The sequence below is a fragment of the Heptranchias perlo genome, chromosome 7 (assembly GCF_035084215.1).
Source record: "Heptranchias perlo isolate sHepPer1 chromosome 7, sHepPer1.hap1, whole genome shotgun sequence".
Classification (NCBI taxonomy): Eukaryota; Metazoa; Chordata; class Chondrichthyes; order Hexanchiformes; family Hexanchidae; genus Heptranchias; species Heptranchias perlo.
In genome coordinates, this window is record NC_090331.1 from 76,229,829 (window position 1) to 76,255,688 (window position 25,860).

Sequence of the window (25,860 nt, forward strand, 5' to 3'; positions counted from 1 at the left end):
TTATTCAGATCTGACTGAATGATGGGTTGCGGAGGTTTGAAAAGAATGCGAGATGAATTAGTCCACTATAGACCAGACTGTCCTACTCAATACAAACCATTTATTCATCGATTGTAATACACAGAGTTTCCTTTCTCCTTACTGTTGAGTTCTATATCGGACACTCCATCGATCCCAGGTTGAGGTTGAAGTGGACCCATGACCTCCTATTTTACAGTTAATGACATCTCTGTGTGGAGCCAAAATGACTCATTGAAAAAGAAAGTAATTCAATTTCATTTAGTCTGGGTACAATCTGACCTTGCTGGCAATGCATGCTACACAATAATACAGCTGTCAAAATCCAAACAATACATAATGGGACATGCTTAACCCTCCAAGCACTGAAGTTCTGTTGTTTTTAGAACAAAGCAATATTTCTATAGAAAACTCTAGAAAACAAAAAAAGAGGTATGGGACGATTTTTTTTGTCTGCTTCATGCTGAAAAACGGGACAGGAGGCAGACAATTTTTTCCCCCAATAGATCCCAACCACCCTTTGGCCTCCTGAGATCCTCCCAACCTCCATTTTCCAGCGGCCCTTGAAATGGATGTCTAAACCAGGTGGAAGCCTCGTTTAAATATTTAAGTTGGTGTCCTATGCTGTGTGTAGGACTCAGATGCAATTTTCAGGTACCAGTGGGCTGAGCGTCTGCTGTGTACTCTCTGCCCAGCATAAATCGCCCTATCCAATATCCCTAAAGCTGTAGTCCGACCCTAAAAAAGGGCAATAAACTTGGTGTCACTGATTTTTGCAGGCCAGGAGGAGCATAAATGCACCTACCAGCTCCCCAAAAATGCTCCTTCCTGGTGCTGGTCGCTTCCCATCTCCATAGTCTCTCTGTACCAATTACCATCCAAGTCTGCTTCCAGTCATTCTGGTAATATCATTATGAATCTGACCACTTGGAGGCACACAAGTCCCTCTGTGGTTCACTCTCCCTTGTTTTCTGTGGGGGATGTGCTGGACTGCAGCTCTCCCTGTGTCTCCAGAGCTGCACTACTGGGATCAGAGAGGCATTATGTTGGGGGCAATAGTTAGTACAATCCCATATTCAACCACTGTACCACTTTAAGCATTAATGTTTTCTTCTCATTACTAACCTGATCAATTTACTATATACACAATGACTTGTTCAACTGGTTAGTCACATGTTTCATGAAGACTCACAAGTACCTGCAGTACCTGTTACTCCTGAAGGTAGTGCTGTGATAGGTCTTTGTAATGTTAAAGGTGTCAAGCTGTATGTCACACAACAACTGTTATTTTACAGCGATTGTACAATGGTACAGAGAATGTCCTGCAAAGTAACAGGCCATTCAGCCCAACTGATCTATGCTGGTGTTTATACTCCATACGAGCTTCCTCCCACTCTAATTACTTCTTTCCACACTGCCCCTATATCTCTCTACTCCTTTCTCCCTCATGTACACATTAAGTCTCCCCTTAAATACATCAATACTATCTGCTTCAATCACTCCATGTGGCAGTGAGTTCTACATTCTCACCACTCTCTGTCTAAAGAAATTCCTCTTAAAGAATTATTTGACCTGTAGTGGCTATTTTCTATTTATGCCCCCTTGTTCTGAACTCACACACAAGTGGAAACAGTTCCCCATATCCACCCTATTAAACCCCTTAATAATTTTAAAGACCTCTATCAGGTCTCCACAGCCTTCTCAAAAGAGCCCCACCCAGCCTGCTCAATCTTTCCTGATAGTTGCATCCTCTCAATTCTAGGAACATCCTTGCAAATCTGATCTACACTCTCTCCAGTGCTTCAATATCCTTTCTGTAGTATGGAAATCAGAACTGCACACAGTAACTCCATGTGGTCTAACTAAGGTTTTTGTATACTGCTCCTCTAGAAATTAACTCCAGTACTTTGTTTGCACTCTTGATGGCCTTATCAACTTTTAGTATTTATGTAGCTGTATTCCCAGATCTCTTTGCTGCTCTACCCCATTTAATTTCTTACCATCCAAGGAATAATTGGCCTCCTTATTCCCCCTACCAAAATGAATCACTTCACATTTCACTTTATTGAATTTCATTTGCCATTTATCAATCCATTCTGCAAGCCTTTTTATGTCTCCCTATATTTTGGTGCAGTCATCCATATTATTAGCTATACCCTCCAGTTTAGCATCATCTGCAAATTTCAACACCATACCTCCAATTCCCAAGTCTTAATCATTTACATAAATGGTGAACAACAGTGGTCCCAGCCCAGATCCCTGCAGGACACCACTTCCCTCTTTCTGCCAGTGAGAAACTTCCCTTAACGCCAACCCTCTGTTTTCTATTTTGTACCCATCTTTCAATCCATTCTGCTACCTGGCCCCTGACTCCACAAGCCATAACCTTGATCATGAGTTTCTTATTTGGCACCTTATCGAAAGCTTTCTGAAAGTCCATATATAACATCCACTGCATTGCCCTTTCTGTTATTTCTTCAAATAATTCAATAAGGTTGGTTAAACATAACCTTCCTTTTTGAATTCCATGCTGAATTTTTTTAAATTATATTCTCTGTTTGTAAATGTTTTGTTATTTGATCTTTCAGCAAAGATTCTAGTATCTTTTCTGCTACTGATATTAAGCTAACTGGTCTATAGTTCCCAGGGTTAGTTCTATCTCCCTGTTTGAAGCTAGGAATTACTTTTGCTGTTCACCAATCCTCATGCACTATTCATTTTTCTACTAATTTTTATATATTGATACTAGTGCTTCTGTTATCTCCTCTCTAATTTCTTTGAGATTCCGTGGGAGTAAACGACCTGGACCTGGGGTTTTGTCCTCTAAGTTTGGCTAATTTGTCTATTATCGCCTTTCTTTCTATCTTAACTACGGTAATATCCCTCTTGACTTCTTCTATTGTTGCTATTTCTTCTTTGATAGCCTCTTCAGTTAACACTGAGCCACTAGGTTCCCATAAATCTCTCAATTTGCTTTCTGAAAATTTTCTCACCTGCCATTTTTTCTGTAACATTGTTAATGTCCAAAAAGTAACAAAAAAATACATATTTCACAATAACATGATTAAATTTATCGACTTTTTGTTCTTTATGTCTTTTTGTTCTTTAATGCCTTTATTTTATTTTTTACTTGAAGGCCTCAGGCTCTCCCAAAGGTCTGCTGGCTCCTCCCCCCGAGATTTTCCCACCACTCCCAAATCCCAAAACATGCTCTCAGTTCTCACAAACCCCTCGACCACATTCCCAGTGCTCTCTGATCCCAGGACCACCCCCCGCCCAATGCTCTCAGGCTGTGACACCTCCCTCCCCAGTGCTTCCAGATCCCAGAATCCTTCTCCCAGCGATTTCAGATACAAGACCTGCCCCAGTGTTCCTAGAGCCCAGAACTCTGAAATCCCTCCCCTTCTTAAAATACTGCTAGATCCTGAAATCCCATCATAGTACTTCCAGATCTGAAGGTCCTTCCCAGATCCCAGCCCCATCCCTAATGCTGAAAGGTCAATGTATCTGGTAATGCTACTTGGCATAACACTCCTGTTAAACAAACTCTGACTCACTTTGAGCAACACCATGGGAAGATATGCTATTCTTAAATTCTAAATAACTTGTGGAGAGACTATTTTCTGTTTTCTGCAATAGTCTATTTTATTTTACTACCGAATATGGAATTGAATTAAAAAACTTTGGAAAGCTTTCCTCCAAAGGCGGGTCCAGAAGCAGCATCACTTTCCTGCGAGTGCTAAATTAAACCATTCACATTGTAGTTACAGTTTTCACAAAAGCCAGATTTTGCTTGTTTAAACTGAGAGAATATACCATCAAATCCTTTAAGGCGATACCAGATTTCATCAATCAATGTTGTCTGACAGCCCATTCAGAGTACAGACTATCCTGTCCTAAAACAATTTTTTTTTTAATTCCATTTTATTAGAGAAGACCTGAGTGCTTTCCTGTGGTGAAATGTGTTATTTTTAGTAAGCTGTTGCATGACTGAAAGTGTGTCCTTTATGCTGAAGAGAAAGGAAGCTATGAACTACTGTATTATTTTTTGTAGGTTGTTTGTTTAATTTAAAGCAAAAATTGAAATGGGGGCTCCCTCCAGAATCAGGACACCTGCCACTTTCTTTGACTGTCTCCTTTTCAATGATCCATCATTATTTTTTATTTTCTTTCCCACGCTGGGTCTCATCCTCTGGCTGAAGTGGGTAGCTGGCATTCAACTCCTGTGTATTGCGAAGACCCCTGCTAAGATGCAGGAGGTAAATAATCCCTCTCGGCTTGCTTGAGGCTTGTTAATGTTATAATTGTGTCTTCCAGCTCTGAACTCACAGCCCAAGTTAAAAAATCTATTTTCATCTACATTATCCATCCTCCTCAGCATTTTAGAAAGAGTTGTGGTCTTACTCCCGGGAAATAGGTTTAAAACAGTTCGAAAGGAGACGATTATATTAATAAAGAGTATCCTTTAGAGTAGACTCTAGAGAGTAGACTGATGGGGCAGTGATTGGCTGGGTTGGATTTGTCATTTAATAAAATTCAATAGACGACAGGTCTTCGACCTGAAACGTCAACTCTGTTTCTTTCTCCACAGATCCTGCCTGACTTGCTGAGCTTCTCCAGCATTTTCTGTTTTTAGTTCAGATTTCCAGCATCCGCAGTATTTTGCTTTTGTTTTAAAACAGTTCTTGACTGGGTCATGTTTTGTCAAAGAAGCAAACTTATTTCGAAGTGAGTTGTGTTTTTTTTTTGAGGGTTGGCTTTAAACTTTCCTAGTTTAGGAACACAAAGATGCTGTCTGAAGACCGTGCCAAGTCAGGCTGGAGAAACAGGAAGAGGGCAACTCCTGGAAGTCAGCCAGACTGATTTCTTGTGGCTCACTGAGATTAAATTACTGAGTTCCTTCACCACAAGGGAAATGAAACCAAACGAAGACAAAGGCAATTGAAGTGCCAGGGTCTCAACAGAAATAGGCCATTAGTTCAAAATAGACTTGTTTTTGGGCTTTCAGTTTGGTACATCGCTCTTTTCTTCCCCCATTCTCTCCCCCCAACACAAAGACCTGCACTGTCTGTGTTACAAATGAGGTATAATTCCAGCCACTGGAGAGTTTTCCCCTAATCCCCATTGACTTCAGTTTTATTAGGGCTCCTTGGTGCCACACTCGGTCGAATGCTGCCTTGATGTCAAGAGCAGTCACTCTCACCGGAATTGGATTTGTCCTTTTTGTGGACAGGACATACTGGGCAATTTTCCACACTGTCGGGTCGATGCCAGTGTTGTACTGGAACTGCTTAGCTAAGGGCATGGTTAGTTCTGGAGCACAGGTCTTCAACACTGCAGCTAGGATGTTATCAGGGCCCATAGCCTTTGCTGTGTCCGGGGTTAGCCCTATGAAACTCCCAAAAATAATACAAGCATCCCTGTGCATTTTGGGGAAATAGATCCTTTCTGTTGTTCTTAATGTCAGCCATTTGATGGTAAGGATTTGAATCCTTTGTCTTGTTCACTACCATAATGAGTTCAAATACCAGGGGACACAAGTTAAAGGTAGGAGTTTAGGCCTAAGAAGGGACGTTGCTAGGACTTTTTCACCCAATAGAGTCACAGAATAAGAGAAAACTATTGAACTGGACAGTATGAATGGATTCATGAGATCTGCTTCTGGACAGGGAAAGGATTGAGGAGTATATTAGGAAGGTGGCTCGGTGGGGCTAGTCTATTGATAAAAGAACTGGCTTGTTTGACCCCATGGACTTTTCCTGTTCCTACAAATCCTGTGTTCTTAGATAGAATGGAGGTTTTTTCCCTGTTCTCCTTTTCTATTTGCTGTCACAACTGTATCAGCAAGTAACCTCTCAAATGTTATAAAGGGACATACCTATGCTCTTATAAGAGTCGCACCATGCCTCTGTGGTTACAAGCTGTCTTGGAGCAGGTATTTGCATAGAACACCCCCCCAACCCTTCCCATATAACAGTTCTGTTCCAGTGGCATCAATAACCTAATTTTGACAATGATTGAAGAGGAAGGAAAGCCTTGCAGAGCACTTTTTGTTCAAAGTATTCCCTCATTCTATGTATAAAAGTAATAGTCTCACCATTATTTTGTTTGAGGTTTTTGCAAAACGTCAATTTTATTGCCTGAAAAGGAGATGCTTGAGTTGGGTCACCCTTTCTGCTAAGACGCTCTGGGGACACCACTGACCAGGAGTGGCCCGATGCGTCCTGCAATAACTCCACGAGGAAAAGGTGGAGGGCCTCAAAGACCAGTCTGAGAGCCAATCTGAGGCTGTCCAACTCCTGGGAAACTATGCAACCGACTGGGAAATCGTGGACCTCTCCGATTACTGCCCCCCCCCCACCTCCCCACCCCCGCCGCTGACATCCATTTTTGTAGAGATACAAATGTTAGTATTTTGACATTTTCAATTATTCTATTTCTACAAGTACCCTGCATCTTCAGTCTCCAACTTCCAGTCTCAAAATAACAATCAAGTCCCTTGGAAATAATACATACAGGACAGCACTAAATGTCAGTTTAAGTGACTCACATTCAGAATGGTATGTGGGTTAGTAAACAGGATAAATTAAATACAACTCTAAATGAACCCAACATAATGCACTGTGCTTTAGAAATAGGATATACATGAGAAACTGGAGACCTATGGACAACAAATATTTTGGTCTTGTTTTGTATTAATTTGTTACAGTAGATTACCATGTCCAAGCAGAAAAAGTCTCTAATTAGTAATAATCATCAAGAATAAATGTCAGCCTTTGCTTTCTTACTCCCTTGCATTCTTACCATTGTCATTCATTTTGACCCTTTTCAGGTCGATACGTTTACCAACCTATGACCCCTGTAGAACATCTACCAAGCACTTCAATCCCGGTCAGCACAAGCAGCCATACAGATACCGTCCAATTGTCCATCTACCTGGTGAAACGTTTTCTAAAGGCTGCTTCTTTCCTCAAACCTCCGCTCACACCAGATACACCAAGGTACTGCACTATTTCCGAACTCTTTGTTGACAGCTATCGAGTCAAAAGAATTAATGGCAAGATGTGTTATGTCCAGCGTCAGCCTCAACCAGCTCCCACTGTGCAGGACCCAAAGATTGGAGATAACTTTAGTCAGGCTCCATCAGTCGGTCCAAAGGGTCCAACCATGGCAGACAAGGAACCAGCACCACAGATGAACCACTGCTCTTCACCATCTGCCTCAGAGGATTCTGGGATAAATGCATTAGGGTTGCACTACCCTGAATCATGTGATGAAGACACAGAGGAGGATGAAGATGAAGATGAATTGAGCTCAGATGATGTCTCTAGTCCAGAGAGCCAGTGGGATCAGGATGATTGTGTTTTGCTTTCTCCTTCCCAATCCACAGTGGAAATTATTGAAAAAATTGAAACAACTGTCTGAGGTAAAGCAGCGAGAAAGGATTTTCCTGGCATCTTCATCAATCCCCAATGAAACAAACTCAACTAAATCTTGCAAATTCCAAGATAAATTCAAGATGTCCTCAGTATTGAAGGAGCCAAAAACACAGGGATCGTTCAAGCCTTTCTCAGTTATAAAATGGACAACTAAAATGTAGTACATGCAGACAGACCAGTGACTGTTGTGCCTACCTAAATAGAGATTTAGGCTGTGTGAAAGACCAAAGTGGCCAGAACTCTTGAAGTTACCAAGCACAATGTCCCAAGCTCACAACTTTATCTCCAATGCTTCAGCAATGAATCATCATTTGAAACCATCACATGCAGGCACTTTTGACTACGCAGGACCACTTCTATAAACGTAGGCTGCTTTTTTTCTTGAGGGGTGGGTAAGGATAGGGCGGTAAGAGAATAGGCACCCGTCGATGATGTGCAGCATGTCAGGATCACTGTCAATCACCAGAAGCATTACAGGACAAAGCACATTAAAGAAGAATTCAAGTTCAGCATCTTTTTTCTCAAGTTGCAGACCCGGAAAGGAGTTTGAAGCCTGGGGTCTAAAGCTTTTGTTACATATCAAGTCACATGACTCCTTCACTTCAATGATCTGTGGATCTATTGCTGAATGAGTTACATTGCCCCCTGCATGAAAATGTGCTTGCAGTTCTTTGAGTTGCCATGTGAAATATATACAATGATTATCACAATGTTAAAAAAATGATCATCTTTATTGTGGGTTATAACATTAGAATAGATACTTTCATGTTACATTATTTGACTTGGTCTATGCTGTTTTGCATTTAAATAGAAGAACATTGCTAAAAAAATTAGTGGATCAGGATTTCCTCAGTCAGATGAAGTCCTCCTACAACAGGACGGATCAACTTGGATGCACCTATAATTTGAGGCAAAAGATTCTGAACGATTAAAGAGAATTTTATTGGGAATGTAAAATTAACATTGACCTTCACAAAATGTCTTCTTAGTTCCATTATTTGAAAGTGTATACATTTTGGGTTCAACTTATAGACGAACGGATTCTAGAGAGAATTAACTGCACTTAGAGCATTTCAATAGATTGCAGCACACGTTTCTATTTTTCTCTCAAACCTCTTCAAAATAGCTGATTGGCCACTGGCTTTCCATGTCCTCTGTCCACTTGAGATCAGTGGCCAAATCTGTGCTAAAACCCCAATAGATGGCATCTATAAGCATGCCAAATAATACAAGGAAATACTCTAAAACTGATTAATGGAGTACTACATCCAAATAATGTGACAATCTTCCCCCTCCTAAAGAGACATATGAATGAGATTAATGAAGTATGTATGTATTCATGCAGGTAAAGGATGACAGTGCGTGATGGACCCACTCGGAATTGAAAGAGAAACTAAGATTAGTGAATGGAAATTTTGCCAGTGTGATGCAAGAGGATGTGCTCCCCTTTTATAAATTTCAAATGCAAACAAAAAGTGGTTTATTGGAGTGCAAGAAATGTAGTTTATTCAGTTGATGTATGGCATACCATACTGTACTACCATACTGCAATAGGATATTACAAATAGATGCATAGTTTTGGATTACATTCCAGCAACTTTCTGATTCCCACTACAGCCCATAATCGCAACATAATGGCGATACAGTTATGTGTAGTCTAACCTTATTCAACATTCAATTTGTCAAGGTGAGGGAAGTAAGTTCCGGGTTCAGTACACATAAGGTGGCACAAGTGTTACCACATGAGATCGTGCGTATCTTGTGTACATATGCATTGTATACATGTATCTGGCTACATCTAATGCAGTCAGAAGCAGAGATATTCCTGCTTTGGTGTTGTCTCAACATAACATGAAACAGTATCTTCAATATTCTATATATTTACCCATAGCCTAGGACTATAATGTAAGTGCAGGTAGATAAAGCCTTAAAAAGGCCAACAGCATCTTGGGTTTAATAAATGGGGCATGGATTAAAAGAGCAAAGAGGTAACGATGAATTTGAACACGACAATGGCTAGGTCACAGTTAGAGTACAGTGTGCAGTTTTGGGCATCCTATTATAGAAAGGACATTAAAACCATAGAGAGTGTACAATGTAGATTGTATTAGGCCAGGATGATGCCAGGGATGAAAAACTACAGTTATGAGGAGAGACTTGAGATACTGGGACTATTTCCACTGGAGTAGAGCTGGCTGAAGAGATTTAATCGAGGTTTTTAAAATTATGAATGGTTTTGATAGGATGAAGAGGGAAAGACCATCCTTTGGATGGAGAATCAGTGACGAGGGACCATCAATTTACCAACAGAGTGTGCAGAGCGGTTAGGAGAAAACATTTCATGCAAAGAGTTGTTGGAGTATGGTATACTTTACCACAGGTTGAGGAAGAGATCGCTACATCATTTAAAGGAAAGATATTTGAAGCAGAGGAAGATATATGGCTATGGGGAGAAAGAAGGGCAGTGGGATTAGTTTTGGATTGCTCCAGTAATGAGCTAGCACAGATACTAAGGACCGTATGAACTCGTTCTATGCTGCAAACTTCTGTGGCTTTATTAGCCACATTCTCAGGCTCAGGACCCAGAACAAGGTCTCAGAAAGACTGTTCTTGATGAGAGGTGAAGCAAAGAGAATTTGAAGTACAAACTAAATTACAACATCCTGCTTTCTACCAGAAGGCCGTCCATGAAGACACGGCAAAAGATGAATTTATCTCATTTACCAATTACAGATTGCCAGAGAAACCATTCCCTTAAGTCAGACTGCCCTGTGATTCCCATTCTCAGCTATTCAAAAGTCACAACGCCATTGAGCTGGAAGTCATTGGCTTAAATAGCACAGCAACTGGACCCTAAAGTTAGGGTCCCTTCTTGGAGACAACTAGATTCATAGTCAATGGAAGGAAAATCTAACACAATGTATGGGAGGCTGGATTGCTCCAAGGTGTAGCAGCCCTATCTATCTTTACAATTGGATGGACTGCCCCTAGATTAGGGAAGGGAAAATGAGCCATGGTTTTCACTATTGATCGCTATCCAGTGATGCCTTCATTCACTTCTGTGAATATCTTGCGAGGATAAGATCAGGTTAGTCTGTACTGCCCTTAACAATTGAATAGCCTGCCAGTACTCATTGTCCAGACTCACACATGAAGAATGGCCACATGGGCGAGATACTAGAGGATGACCATTGCCTATGGAACCATACCTCAGTAAGCAAGTCAGTACCTGCAGGAAAGGAGAGGGAGGACATTTGGAAGGGGGAAAAGAAAGAAAAATGGTCAGCAAGCAAGAACTTAATTCATATAGTAGCCCAGTCTTGGATCATTAACATTTAGCAGTGACTGTGGAAATCTGATGCAATTTCAATAGTAGAAATGAGCTCTCAGTATGTGTTGCCAACTTGGATACTTCCAAGCTCAATAATCTTTACAGTAGAAATTTTTATTTTCAGTTTGCAAGCTTGACATTTTGCATACCACTTTCTAGCATGATTTCCCACATACCTGTCTGGTTGTGGTTGTATGAATTTTGGCATAATTAACATTCATGATGTTTAATTACAAATAGGAGAAATGTTGAATTAACATGTTGTATGTCGTAATTTGGCTTTTCAGAAAATTCTAAAAGTGAACTTTAATTCATTTTAATTAAAAGAAAAACATAGAAGGAGTAAGTATTGCAGGATACAGTTTTAGACATCGGGTCCAAAACATATGTAAGGGGAGAGCAATCATAGCAAAAATGGATATGGATTTCTACAATGTAATTGGTAATGTTATCCATATAGATCTCATCGAGTGATTCTGGGCTATTATTCTTTTACAGAAGATTACACAAGATATTCCAATATCATGTAAATGCTTGTTTACAACAGGCTCACCTCTAAGTGTGCCATGTAAAGGCAAGAAATTATGAATATATGAAAAGAACCCAACAAAAAAAAAACATCAGGCTCACCAATGTCCAACTTCGGTATTGGATGGTGATACTCTGTGAATTGCTCTCTCCATCCATCAGTAAGGGGAAGGCATAATAGACACTGTATGGCAAATTAAAACATTGCAACTGTGATCATGCAGAAACTGTTTCCAAGATCGCCAACTAGCTACACAGATCGACCTGTTTGATACTTGTATAACTTTTCCAATTCTGGGGATACAATTTCTGAGAACCCACTCCCAGTAAGAGTGAAGTTTCATCTTTAAAATAATTTCATCTTGAATGTATTTTCTCAGAAAGTAGGGACCATTGGGCATTCTCAGAAAAGAATGACAAAGAGTTCATCTCTTTGTCATATTGCCAAAAGTCACTGACCTTTGAAATATCCAATCACTTTACTAAATTTGGATAGAGAGGTACAGAAAAATTCAGGGCTAGGTTCTGAAAATGATGTTGTAGTTGTCTATAATTATTCATGGCAGCCTTCAGTGTTTTTACTGTAGCCTTGTTTTAATTCTTATTCCCCAATAAAGTATTTTTCACGTGGTCTCTAAAATGAGAAATTTTGCTTGTTGGGTTAGTCATAGATAATAAATAGTAACGGGGTTAGCAAAATACTCCTAAAAGCTCCAGTGCTCCAGAACTAATTTGCTCATGACCTACAGGTAGGACCCAGGAAGCTTCCCTTCTCTTCTTATCCTATCAAATGTTCAATTGCACCATGCTTTCTGGTCAAGAGGGGTGGCCACTGACCAATTCCCAGTTTCATTGAAGTCATTGGCTCCCTGTCTGTGAATGGTAATAATGTGCTCATTCATTACTGTGAAGAAGCACTCAGTTCTTCCTCCAACAAACCCTCTCATCATCGAAAGGTCTATGGAAGTAAATACTCTGCCCTTCCCATCCATGGTAATGAGCATTTATATACCAATCTATTATGATACTGGGTTTTCTGAGAAGCTGAACTTTTAGAAAAAGGTCTGTTATCATTCAAGTTTTCACAGTGGAAATTAATTTGAGCAAAGTGTGGTTTTGTGCCTTCTCTCACCACTCTTAAGTTCTGGATATTCCAATGTGAAACCCTCTACTTCTGAAATTGACTTCGACTTTCATAATAGCAAGTGCCAAGAAGAGAAAATTCTTTATTTTGTATTCAATGGTCAGAAAAAGAACGTGGCAACATTGAGGCAGTGCAACATTGCAAAAGTTCTGGAGTTGGACAAATTTTAATGCAGAATTATAGGAAGCTCTTCAGAACCTTAGCCCAGACCTGCTAATGAACAGTGCATTATTTATTGCATAGGCCTCCAGCTGGAAATAGTTTGTGAGAGTTCAGAGGTCTATGCAATCTTCAGTGGTGTTAGAAGAGTTTTGCTCTTACTGTGGTTTGTTTCTGCACATTATTAATCCATGTACCCTGTTTGTTTCCAATAAAAACTCTTCAACTCCTTCATTTGTGTAAGGATTCTTGCAATCAATGCCTAAAGTGTCAGGAGTGTATGTAATTATGTTTGGCACAGTTTTGACTAAACTATTATGTAATCAATCTTTGGAAAATTTTCCATAAAATAAATGGATAGAATTTGACCCGGGAACTTGGGCTTTTCAGCTTTGAAAGAAGGCAGTCGAGAGGTGACCATGAAGAGGGAAAAAGGTAGTAAACAGCATGGAAAAGGTAAACCTGGAAAATAACGTTAAACAGCAAGAGTGAGACACGGGCCCACAGGTTTGAATCAGTAAAAGGCAAATTCAGGACTGACACCAGGAAGTTATTCACACAACCAATGAACAATGGAATGGACTTCCAGACAGAATACTTGATAAATAATTTAAGAGCCAAGTAAATGCTGCAATGGGGAACTTTAGATTCATTCTGGATGGATAAACCAAGATGGGCCAAAATGGCTTTTCTCATCCATAATTATTCTTGCGAGTAATACATTTTTGAAGGAGTTGTCTTTTGGATGGAACATTAAATTATCTTTCAGTCTATCTGTTCCGGCAGATGCAAAAGATCCCACAGTTCTATTTGAAGAAGAGAATGGCATTCTCCTGGTGTCCTGGTCAACATTTTTCCCACAGACACTGCTACCAAAACATACTAACTGGTCTTTTTATCTCATTTGCTGTTTGTGAGACTTTTCTGTGCACAAATTGACTGACATGTTTGCCTATGTAACGACAGTACCACATTACAAAAGTAATTCATGGTTGTAAAGCACTTTGTGATACCCTGAGGACATGAAAGATGCTATATAAATGCAAGTTCTTTTTATCTTTCACTCTATTAACCAGAAGTTTGTAGATTTCAGCTCCAATTAGAGATTTGAAGGTGGAGGAAATTCACATCCAAGCACTTAATATGCCTGTGCTCCATTCTCCTGTGTGTTCATTTTACACCGATGCTCCTTCATTTAAGTTAACCATTTGCATATGGATTTAGCTGATTAGAACTTCTACCCTTTGAAATCATAGTCACTGCACTGTTAGAGGCAAAAGCTGACATCTGCCAAACTTGCTGGATTACAATCAGAAAGAACATGGAATCAAGGTAAGTATCCATGACTGATCACCCCAGGCAAATCTTTAGGACGGTTGGGCCAGAATAGTGCCAGTCCAGCTCACACCATTAGTCTAACTTGTGTATTCTGAAAAAAAAAATACAAACAGTTGTTGCAGAACGCATTAAGGCCTAGATTTTCTTATTATGTTTGCTTTTGGACAAACTTACATTAATGCTAAAAAAAAAATGCAAGTAAGTGTATTAACAGTAGAATTGCTGACAATTAGCATTTTCCACTCAATCATAATGCTACAGCTAGGATCATTCAGGGTGCATTTACACTGCAAATTTAGCACCAGCGTGAAGCACAGTGAGACTATCTGGAGGCAGTACTCTCAGACCACTTTGGTTTGACACCCCATGGAGTGTTAATCCAGGAACTACTGAACAGAGGGGGAGCAGCAAGCTCACAAGACCCAATGAATTTTACTTTATTACAGCGAAACAGAGGCTATTTCAGGAAAAATAAATTACCTGTTTCTTTGTGCATCATCTTAACAAAATCTGCACAACACATTTCCTCAGGTTTCCAATCTGTCTCAGTGTAGTGTCTGAATATCTCACTGCTGGTTGTGGTCTAACCTTTCAAAGGCAGGCAAAGCATATGGCTTTTTAATCTCAGCAGCTTTTCCGGACATGCACCGACTGTGGCTGAGAAGATGGGTGGTATGCTCTGAAACCAGAGGATGGTCCAGGAATGACTCTGCTTCTGATTCATCCCTTAGCATTTCAATTAGCCTCAGTGTTCCTAAATTAGGGAGGGGATAAATAACTTCAGCTGGGATTCCTATTCCTGACCGCTAGGTAGTTAATTGCATGTGTGGACATTGAGGAAGTAAAAATGCAAGCAAGCATGGAACAAAAATAGTCCATTCCTTCTACAGACCATGGACTCTATCCCACCTATTTGATATTCTAATGAAAAGTTCTGCAGAAATACTCCCTGAACCCCAAATTCCAGAATATGCATCAATTCAACTACTGAACTGGAAGAGGGCTAATTTCAGTGAGTTGAAAAGGGATCTGGCCGAGGTGGATTGGAAACAAAGGTTGGCAGGTAAAATAAGTAGATGAGCAATGGGAGGCCTTCAAAGAGGAGATAGTTCAGGTACAGACTCGACACATTCCAATGAGAGGAAACGGAAGGGCATCCAAAGCTAGAGCTCCCTGGATGACAAACGAAATAGAGGATAAAATAAAACAGAAAAAGGAGGCTTATGATAAATATCAGGCTGAATACAGAGATTGCAGCGGATAACTGAAAAAGGAAGTAAGAGGGGCAAAGAGAATGTATGAGAAAAGATTAGCGGGTAAGAAAACTTATGGGAACAATAAAGTCTTTTATAAACATATAAAGAGTAAAAAGATAGTCAAAGGAAAGGTGCAGTTGATTAAGGACCAAAAAGGAAATCTTCCTGTGGAGGCAGAGGGCTTGGCTGAGGTACTAAATGAATACTTTGCATCGGTTTTCATTAAAGAAGAGATGCTGTCAATGTTTCGGTAAGGGAGGAGCTGGTAGAGAAATTGAATTGGATAAAAATAAAGGAGGTACTAACATGGTTGGCAGTGCTCAAAGTAGAAAAGTCACCCGGTCCTGATGCGATGCTTCCTAGGTTGCTGAGGGAAGTAAGGGTGGAAATAGCTTGAGGCTCTGACCACAATCTTTCAATCCTCCTTGGATATGGGATTGGTGCCAGAGGATTGGAGGGTTGCAAATGTTACACCCCTGTTCAAAAAAGGGGAGGAAGATAATCCAGGTAACTACAGGCCAATCAGCCAGTGGAGAAACTTCTAGAGACAATAATCCAAGACAAAATTAATTGTCACTTTGAAGAGCATGGGTTAATAAACAACAGCTACCATGGATTTGTTAAAGATAAATTGTGACTGACTAACTTAATTGAGTTCTTTGATGAAATAATGGAGAGGGTTGATAAAGGTAGTGCAGTTGATGTTGTGCATATGGACTTTCAGAAGGCATTTGATAAAGTACTACATAATAGACTTGTTAGCAAAATTGAAGCCTAAGGGGCTAAAGGGCAGTGGCAGCGTGGATACGAAATTGGTTAAGAGTCAGAAAGCACAGAGCAGTGATGAACCATTGTTTTTCAGACTGGAGGGAAGTACACAGTGGTGTCCCCCAGGAGTCTGTATTAGGACCACTGCTCTTTTTGTTATATGTTAATAACCTGAGCTTGGGTATAGGGGGCATAATTTCAAAGTTTGTGGATGACACAAAACTTGAAAACAGTGAGTAGGATAGTAGCAGATTTCAGAGGACATAGACTGGTGAAATGGGCAGATACACGGCAGATGAAATTTAATGCAGAGAAATGTGAAGTGATGCATTTTAGGAGGAATAATGAGGAGAGGCAATATTAACTAAACTAAAGGGGGTGCAGGAACAGAGAGACTTGGAGGATCACATGCACAAATCTTTGAATGTGGTAGGACAAGTTGATAAAGCTATTAAAAAAGTATGCGGGATCCTTGACTTTATAAATAGAGGCATAAAGTACAAAAGCAAAGGAGTTATGGTAAACCTTTTATAAATCACTGGTTAGACCTCAGCTAGAATTCTGGGCACCATACTTTAGGAAGGATGTCAAGGCCTTGGAGAGGGTGCAGAGGAGATTTACCAGAATGGTACCAGAGATGAGGGAATTCAGTTATGTGGAGAGATTAGAGAAGCTGGGATTGTTCTCCTTAGAGCAGAATAGATTAAGGGGAGATTTAATAGAGATGTTCAAAATTCTGGAGGGGTTTTGTCGAGAGTAGATAGGGAGAAACTGTTTCCACTGGCAAGAGGGTCAGAAACCAAAGGACACAGATTTATGATCATTGGCAAAAAAGCCAAGGGGGAGATGAGGAGAATTTTTTTTTACTCAGCGAGTTATGATCTGGAATGCATTGACTGAAAGGGCGATGGAAGCAGATTCAATAGTAACTTTCAAAAGGGAATTGGATATATACTTAAAAAGAAAAAAATAGTGTGGCTATGGGGAAAGGGCAGGGGAGTGGGACTAATTGGTAGCTCTTTCAGAGAGCCAGCACAGGCACAATAGGCCGAATGGTCTCCTTCTGCACTGTATGGTGCTATGATTTTATGAATTCTTACATTTCCATTATTTAACTATGGCCAGCTGCCCCTCTAGAAACAACTTCCTACCAGATCATCCCTACTGACACAGGAATCATTAGTTAAATTTGAAGGCCCCCCAGCTTCCAATGGAAAGCCATGCTCAAAGGGAATTTGGGTCGGACACACGGCTGCAATTGTAGCACCAATCTCTGATCTCCTCTCTTCGAGAGCAGATCTCCCAAGTGCGGGATCAGCAAATATCCATCCCTACAATCTCCAATTCCTTTCTCAATCTTATAGTTTTTCAAATCCTTTCTCAAGGACTTAAATCATTGGATATCAATTTTTGCTAGGAGTCTATGCCGCCTGTCCTGTACCTTGTGGGAACGGAATTCCTTCTAATTTCCAGTCTTGCTTTAGGTTTGTTCATTTTCAACCTGTGTCTTTGGTTCTGTGCTCAAAGTGGAAATAAATTCACCTATTTACATAGATTTACATCAGCTGTGTCTATCAGCATTTAAAAATCCTTATGTTATCCTCAATTTTTTTTTACAACAAAATAAAGTTCAGCTTTATGAATCTCTCCTCATATGGAAAACATCCCAGACTCATTCCAGTCTCTCACCAATACTACAATGAAGTTACGGTACCCCAAAATCTAATACTATTGGGAAAATGTTCTTTGTGCATTACGTATACAAAATTGGAAGCCAATTGACCCAAAAACTTGTTTATGATTTTGCTATACCCAGTGCACAGAGGAAACCTTCCAAATGTGACCTCTCCAGTGATCTACACAAACTAAGAATGATTTGTTTTGACTCACAGTCAAGTGTCTTCGAGATGCATCCTGTTATTCAATCGCCTTTGTTGAGAGCAACCACACGTTGATTGGAAATTTTCAGTGAATGATCAGTGCTCAACCAAATCTTTTCCTTTTCTATCTTTGATAATGAACACTCCTCCAACACATGCATATTTGCTGCTTACTGTTCCAACATGCATGGTCATGTCTTTAATCCGCCTTGCAATAAGGAAGATTTGAAGCAATACATGTGCTGTAAGTCAACAGGTCAAAATCTTTTCGCTAGACCATTTTCTAATGTTGTCAAACCATGATTCCTGTGGATGTCTCCTTCTCTTTGCATTGCCGATGCAGAATGGTGCATGTAAATTGTTCACTGCTGCCAAAAACCACATGGCCAAAATCTTGGTGCTGACTATTCTTCCGAGCAACTCTATGTGCACACTTAATTCTTGAAGAACCAGATTATTTGTACCTTTAGCCACCCAGGAGACCTGATGAACTGCATTTCAAATGCCCTGATCCTTTAATAACCTACACTGTCAAGCTCTCTGCAGCCTATACTAATGATCTGTTTCCATTTTTATTTCTTTGTTCTTTCAGATGTCACTTAGATCTAGGTCAACTTTTCACACCATTTTAACTAATTGTTTAATTTTAAATATGCATTAATCCACATTAAAATCCATCTTGTATTCCTTTGCCCATCTGTTTAATTGGTCCAATCTCTTTGAATATAATTTATCTCCTTCATATTGATCACCTTGCCATAGAGCATAGTATCATTAAATTATTTTAATAATATTACAAATAGTTCTCTCCCAAGTCACTTATAAATAAAGCAAAGAGCTAGGGGGACAGAACAAACTGTTCAAATTCCAGTTATCACTGCTTCCCAGAAAGAGCTCTTACTATTCATCACCATTCTATGCTTTCTGTTGCCAAGCCAGTTTTTAATCCAGCTAATTTGCCATTAATTCCTCAAGGTTTAACCTACTTCAAAAGGTCTCAAATGTTGAAATTAATCAAATGCATTCTGTTCATCTGGTGGATAGCCTTAATTCACAAATTTAGACTTTTCCACAAGGAATTCCAATAGATTAGTGAGACAGGACCTATTGCTTCCAAATTTTTAGACCTTTAGATTTGTGGGTGTATGGCCACTCCTTTCTTCATAGTCTTGGCGCAGAGCACAATCTGTGAAACTTGCTAGTTTCAGATTGATCTTGCCTTTTCTTATTGGATTTTATATCTCACATTGGTATTACCAATACTGAATGTTTTGTCATTGAAGCTGTTGTTACCATTTGGGAATTCTTGTTGGTATATTTTCACTCTTAAAATCTTTAAATAAAATGTTTTAAAGAAGAAGCTGTACCCTGTATAATGCACCATTTTCAGGAGAGAAGGGAAGAAAATGAAATAAAATTGATTTTAAAATTTGATTTAAAAAATATCAGCTGCCCAAATTCCCATTGACTGCTGCTGCAAACCACTCAGAAAAGATACTGAATACTCATTGGTTTTCTGATTCCAATTTCTAAACTTTATTATTGATCTGCTATAGTCGAGTATTAAATAAATTTAAGGTTGCTCACATTATACCCAAGTCTCTGCTGTAATTGTTCTGGACTCATTCACCGTGTCTCAGAAGTATCGTGCATCCATGATGTTCAGCACTGTGTTCACCCCCTTGATTCTTTTAGTGCACTGAAGTATTCTTTCAAAAATGCAGAGTAACTTAATCATAGAAATGACATTGTGGTTGACTAACCATTCTATAAAGTAGTCTGTTTCATCAGACTGCTTCAATGGCTCAATGAGTTTAATCAATGATTAGCTAAAACATATAGGAAGTTTTCAGGTTCAATCCCAGTCAATGTGTCATTAGCTAATCTCTGTCAAGGTGATGGTAGAGGTGCTGCAGTTGGCACCAGCTGCTTTGGGTGAGGAAGGAGATAATTTATCAGGGTTCTTGTTCCTGATTGCTATCCAGGGTATCTCTATCACCAATATAATTGAGAACACTGGTATGAATATTCTTTGTCTTTTATACAACCACTCTAAAAAGCAGACTTTTTAACAAGTCACATTCTCCCCTTTCCATAAAGGCAAGCACTCATTGTCAAGGCCTACACATGAATAATACAGCATGGCTGCCCAAGTGCAGATATTCCTTCAATACTTCACCCAAGTAGCTATTCTGCACATTTGAGCCTAGATATCAAGAGGATACTTTTTACCTAACCCGCCCAGGCGGGAAACTGAGGGAATAGGATCGGCCGTCCATCTTACACCTCACCCTATTTTACTTTCCACTGACTACTAAGGAACCAGAGGAAATTGGAGCCACTCTAGGTCATGGGAAGACAAAGCTCTTAGTCTGAACTTTCCATCTGAAGAATAGATACGAAATAGGTCTTCCACTGGTCAGAGTGCAGTATTATGTCTCCAATGTAGGATCCAGTCCTTAAGTAGGAAGAGGTGGGAGAGTCCAACTGGGTTTGCTGTCCATAACAAACCAAAATTATCAAAAAAGGATAATGTACAAGAGCACAGACAACCCAGAAGTACAAACATTGAAAGCACATCTTTGCACTCAACAGTGATATAGAGCTCAATTTTGAAACAAAAGTCCGGGTGCATTGGGAGGGCAAAGAAAATCACGTTTTCCAGGAGCAGGCAGAAATCCCGGCTCCAACACGCCTAAGAACGCGCACGACCCAGAGTCATCTGCAATTAAAGCCAGCGCGATGATATTTAAAGCAGCAAGTGAAGTATTTAAACTAGTTAAAAAATCCAAAAATGCAATTAGCTATGAAGGCAAGCGATTTCAATGCTGCCTCAACGTGTTTCCCGTGCTGTGTGAAACACGCCATGGGAAAGGAGTCGTGTTGCAGCCGGCAGCCATTTGGACATTTAAATCCCTGTTTGACAGATGGGGATAAAAGGTGAGTTATTGCAGCAGGGCACTCAGTTCTCTCAGACAAACTTTTGGCTGGAAGATCTTTATGTTTAGACTGAAAATTCTTGATTTCCTTTCAGAATTGTTCTGTTCACAAATATTTACTAACTTTGCGGACCCCCTCAAACTGACATCATCAGATTGGAGGGCGCGATGGCTGCATTCACCAATACATCAGAGGGCGAGGAACATCACCATCCTCGCCAGGTACTTCTGCCACTTGTAGCTCCACAACACAGTGCTGCACCACAGGCACCTGCACAAGAGCACAGAGAGGAACAACAGAGGGAGCGACATTGCAGGAGGCACTACCCTCATCAGAGGGTCTACAAACCGAGGCTCAGCTTCCTGGACCTCTCTGAGGAGCAGTGCATACGGAGGTTGAGAGTGAGTTGCCAGGTGGACGCAGACATCTGCAGCCTCCTTCATGCCGAGCTGCTCCCGGCTGGGCCTGGCGGCATCTCATTACCTGTCGCAGTTAAATTGACCACTGCCCTCAACTTCTTCGCCTCCGGATCATTCCAGGGTGTCACCGGTGACATCGCCGGAGTGTCTCAGTCTTCTGCACACAGGTCATCGATGGTTTGTTTCGAAGGGCCTCATAATACGTCAATTTCCCCATGGACGACCTCAGCCAGACGGAGAGGGCAGTGGGATTCCACTCTATGGCTGGCTTCCACATGTACAGGGTGCATGCATACAGCAATCCGAGCACCTCCAACACGAGCCAGGACTGTTCATCAACACAAAGGGGTATCACTCCATCAACGCTCAGCTCGTTTGTGACCACCGCAAAAGATTTCTTCACATGTGCGCCAGATTCCCTGCTGCCACTATTCGTTCATTCTGAGGGAATCCAACATCCCGCCCCTCTTCCACGCACCGAACACCCTTAAGGGCTGGCTCCTCAGGGACAAGGGATACCCCCTGCACATGTGGCTGATGACACCTCTGAGGAACCCCATCAGAGAGCAACAGCATTGATACGACAGCCACATCGCCACCAGGTCTATAATTGAACAGGGGATAGGACTGCTGAAGATGCAATTTCGGTGTCTTGATCGTTCTGGGGAAACGCTTCAAGACGGACCAGACAGAGTGGGACACATTATAGCGGTGTACTGCACAACATGGCGCAACAGAGAGGGATACCGGTGGATGAGGCCCCATGCACTCATCCAACATCCACATCGGCAATCAACATTGAGTTGGAGAAGGAGCAGCAGGAGAAGGAGGAGGAGGAGGATGACGAATCCATGGGCAGAGCCGTGGCTCGCCTGGCTGCTCGTGAGGCCGAGGAGTCACTCATATGTGAACTGTTCTCGTAAGATCAGAAAGTGAGAAGTCTCCAGTCCTCTCACCACCTGGAAAGAACAGCGCCAACACCAACCCCCCACCCCCGCTCCAGCACAAAACAGTCCTGCAACTACACATAAACCCACTGCAAAGTCACCAAATGGGTGGCATCAAGTCTCGCCGTTCATGATGAAGTACGTGAAAGGGCACTATCACAAAAGCCAGTCAAGAATGGGCAAGACGTGGCAGTAGTGGTGAGAATGATAACATTTAATGTGACTTTAACAAAAAACAAATATTAATGAAAAACGTGACAGTCTGGGGTCAGACACCCTTGTGCATACCCTTCGCGATCACTAATCCTTAGCCTTTCTCTTTCTATTACTTCTACGTGGTGCATCCCCTGTGGCTGCAGCAGAGGTAGTGGTAGGTTTCTCATGTCCATGGCTGGACTGTTTAGATGCTTTCGGCCTATGCCCTCTGGGTTTTAGAGCCAGTGAGGGCCCCTCCATAGAGAGGAGGCAGGAATGCGGGTACTGATTGAGAGGCAGGCAACGGGTAGTGCTTTGAGATGAGTCCCCACTTACATGTCCCCTTTCGCCATCATCCCTCTCCTGGACCAGGTCCACATCACTTCTACTACCTTGCTGGAGAACAGTTTGGAGGGCATATATGATGCCTTGGAAGCCCAGTTGTAAAGTTTCTGTCTGCCTGTTTAAGGTGGCAGAATGTTGTTCACCGTGAGTACAAAAGGCCGTTGTCAGGTCCTGAATGGACTCATTTGTGAGCTGTGCTTGAAACTCAACGGAGGCCAGCCTTCTATCCATCACAGACATTCCTGCACATACCTGTGACACGATCTCAGACATTTCCGCAGTTACATGCAACACCATCTCAGACAGTTCCTTACGTCCCTGTGAGACACTATCTCAGAGATTCCCTCCCATACCTGTGCCGCCATTCCACTAATGCAGGAGCTGGACTCCTCCATCCTCTGCGTTATTGTGGAGAGTGTGCATGGCACCTGTTCCAGTACCTTGCAAATGTGCTGCTGCCCCTCGACAATTCTCCTTTTAAAGGATGGCCCCCTGGGTTCAGCATCTGCGTCCAGCTGAGCAGAGCCTGGGGAGGAGTGCTCCCATCGACGCGGACTCTCCACAGCTGCCCCTGCCACCAGTGTCTGCTTGTGCTCACTTGTGTGTGGTGACTTACCAGATGCCAACCCAATTAACTGACTACTAGGACCCACTGAGGTGTGAGTACCTGCGCTGGTGGATGGCTCGCTAAGATGTGACGGTGTGTCCTGAGAGGCCGGGAGCTCCTCTGAGGAATCGCCCTCTCCCGTCACCGTGAAGGGCCTGTAAGAGAACAGAAGGCAATATTAAGCATCATCACAGATGTGTCATGTTGCGATGAGCATACTGAGGTGTTCAACGTGCCAATCATTGTTAACATCAATTCATGTCGTGCGTGATGAATGTTAAAGTTGTGTCACCAGATGTTTGTGGGGTACCAGTCTCGGCATCCCCGACGGACAGGCACTCGAGGATGCGGCTGATCTGCAGCGCCTCTTCCTCCGCATCTGTGAGGACCACTATATGTTGTGGCCCCCCTCCAGTCCTCGCCCTCTCACGTGCATTTTGTGCTCACTTCTCCTAGAAGGGGAGAAAGTACAGACATGTGAGTGAGTGATGGTGAAGTGGCCAACCGATGAATGCATTGGTTTGGGGGAGGCTGACCGTGAAAGAGATGCATCAGAGGGTGAGAATCAGACAGAGACATCACATTGGATCAGGGTTGGGGTGAATGGTAGTGGTGGGGTCACAAATGGGGAGGTGAGGAAGTGCTCAGGAAGTGCAGATAAGTTGAGGATGATCTTTAAGTGGGTGTGAGGAGTGATGCGATGGAGTAGTCTTGGCAGTGCAGAATGAGTTGGAGGGGGGTGATATGCAACATGGAATGCAGGAGAATCAGTAAGTGTACTCACTTTTGCTGACCTGGTTAGGTCATTGAAATGCTTCCTGCACTGGACCCAAGTGCAGCAGATGTTGCTCCTGCTGGTGACTTCCTCTGCCACCTCGAGCCAGGCCTTCTTGGTGGCAGAAGCAGGGCGCTTCCACCTGTCAGCCGGGTAAAATAGTTCCCTCCTTCTCCTCACTCCGGCCAATTGCACCTGAAGTGAGGCATCGCTGAATCTTGGAGCAGCCGTGCCCCTGTGCTGCTCCATTGGGTCTTCTTGCTCTTTGCTCCGGCAAAATCCATTGGAGCAATGTCCCTTTAAATCCTGACGCTCCAGCTGACAGCCTATCATGCGGGTACGCAGTCCGCCCACTGCGCAGCTTTCGGACGGCAAACCCGGAAACAAGGTTAAGGGGCACCAATTAAGTCGCGATCGCGTGGGGAATGGTAAGATTTTATTATTCGGGTTTGCCGCGTGCCCATTGACCTCCCCCCTCCCCCCCACTGCCATCCCACCGCCCTTTTAAAATCGAGCCCATAGTATTTTTATAAAAGTAATGTGTCACAAATTCATGTCATATACAGCAAAATAATTTATTAAATGGTTTCTGACAGGAAAAAACATACTGGATAATAAACATTATATAGACAAGTGTAAGATTTAAATGTTTAATACTAAAGTGCACAAAAGTATCAGCTGGAGTTTCCTGGAAATTCAATAACAAATAAATCCTTGATATCACACGTTCTTGACCAGGTTGAATTTGGCAACTCATGTTTGTCTACATTAAAAACTGAACATTCATCCGGCTGGGACCTGGGGCTTTATCTACATCCTGGGCATCTGCATGTGGCACTACAAGATGGATCAGTACAGTCAGCAGCTCTCCAGGGCAACATCCAACATCAGTTTAGCTATTTGGAGTGCTATAATTTATATTAGCAAAAGAGCCAAGTTGTTATAAAATGTTATGATTCTTTCAAGTAACTTGACTGCAGAAGATTTCAATATTTCAATATTTCAGATTTTAAAATATAAGCTTGTACACATACACAAGATTGATTCAGGGTGTTAACAATTTATTATTTTCTGTACATTTAATTTAGTTGAGTGATGGCTCGAACAGTGAATAGAGACCCAACACAAATTTACAACACAACAGCGATTTACCTACTTGACAAACTTAAAGTAGGTAATTTTTTGTGGATTCTGAACCCAAAACTAATTTTACCTTACCTGCACAGGTTTCACATGGCTTCTCAATCTCACCAGTGAAACGGAGACGAGATTTGTGCAGAAGTTGATTTGGGCCTTTAAACCTGTGATTGGCACATCTCAAGAAAAGCTCAGGGATTGCAGCTGGTCTCTCAGTTCTCTCAGTTTGCCTGAGAGTTGTTTGTGTTGGGTCTCTTTGAGCCATCACTCAATTAAATTAAATGTACAGAAAATAATAAATTGTTAACATACTGAATTAATCTTGTGTTTGTGTATATGCTTATATTTTAAAATCTGAAATATTGAAATATTCTGCAGTCAAGTTACTTGAAAGAATCATAAAATTTTATAACAACTTGGCTCTTTTGCTAATATAAGTTATAACACTCCAAATAGGTTTTTAATTCTCATCCATTCTTTGCCTTTGTGTGGTCTATCTCTTCCCTTTTTCTGGCTTTCCCTCTCTCCATCTTTGGCAATAGGCTTTCCATAGATATTTGTTACAAGTTCAAACTCCCACAGCTATTTGGATTGTGTTTCTTCCCACCCCACTTCCACTAAATACTTCACCCCT

General features: G+C 41.5%; 1 protein-coding gene across 2 annotated transcripts in view; it reads left to right on the plus strand.

Moving 5' to 3' along the window:
* The window catches only part of LOC137323883 (UPF0524 protein C3orf70 homolog A-like), a 30,028-nt gene extending 17,177 nt beyond the window's left edge, over nt 1–12,851 (plus strand). For both annotated transcript variants that reach the window (XM_067987926.1, XM_067987928.1), the window contains one exon: nt 6,851–12,851. In XM_067987926.1, coding sequence (XP_067844027.1) covers nt 6,851–7,443 — 593 coding nt within the window. In that variant the 3' untranslated portion in view covers nt 7,444–12,851. The remainder of the gene's footprint in view (nt 1–6,850) is intronic.
* Nucleotides 12,852–25,860: the final 13,009 nt, after the last annotated feature.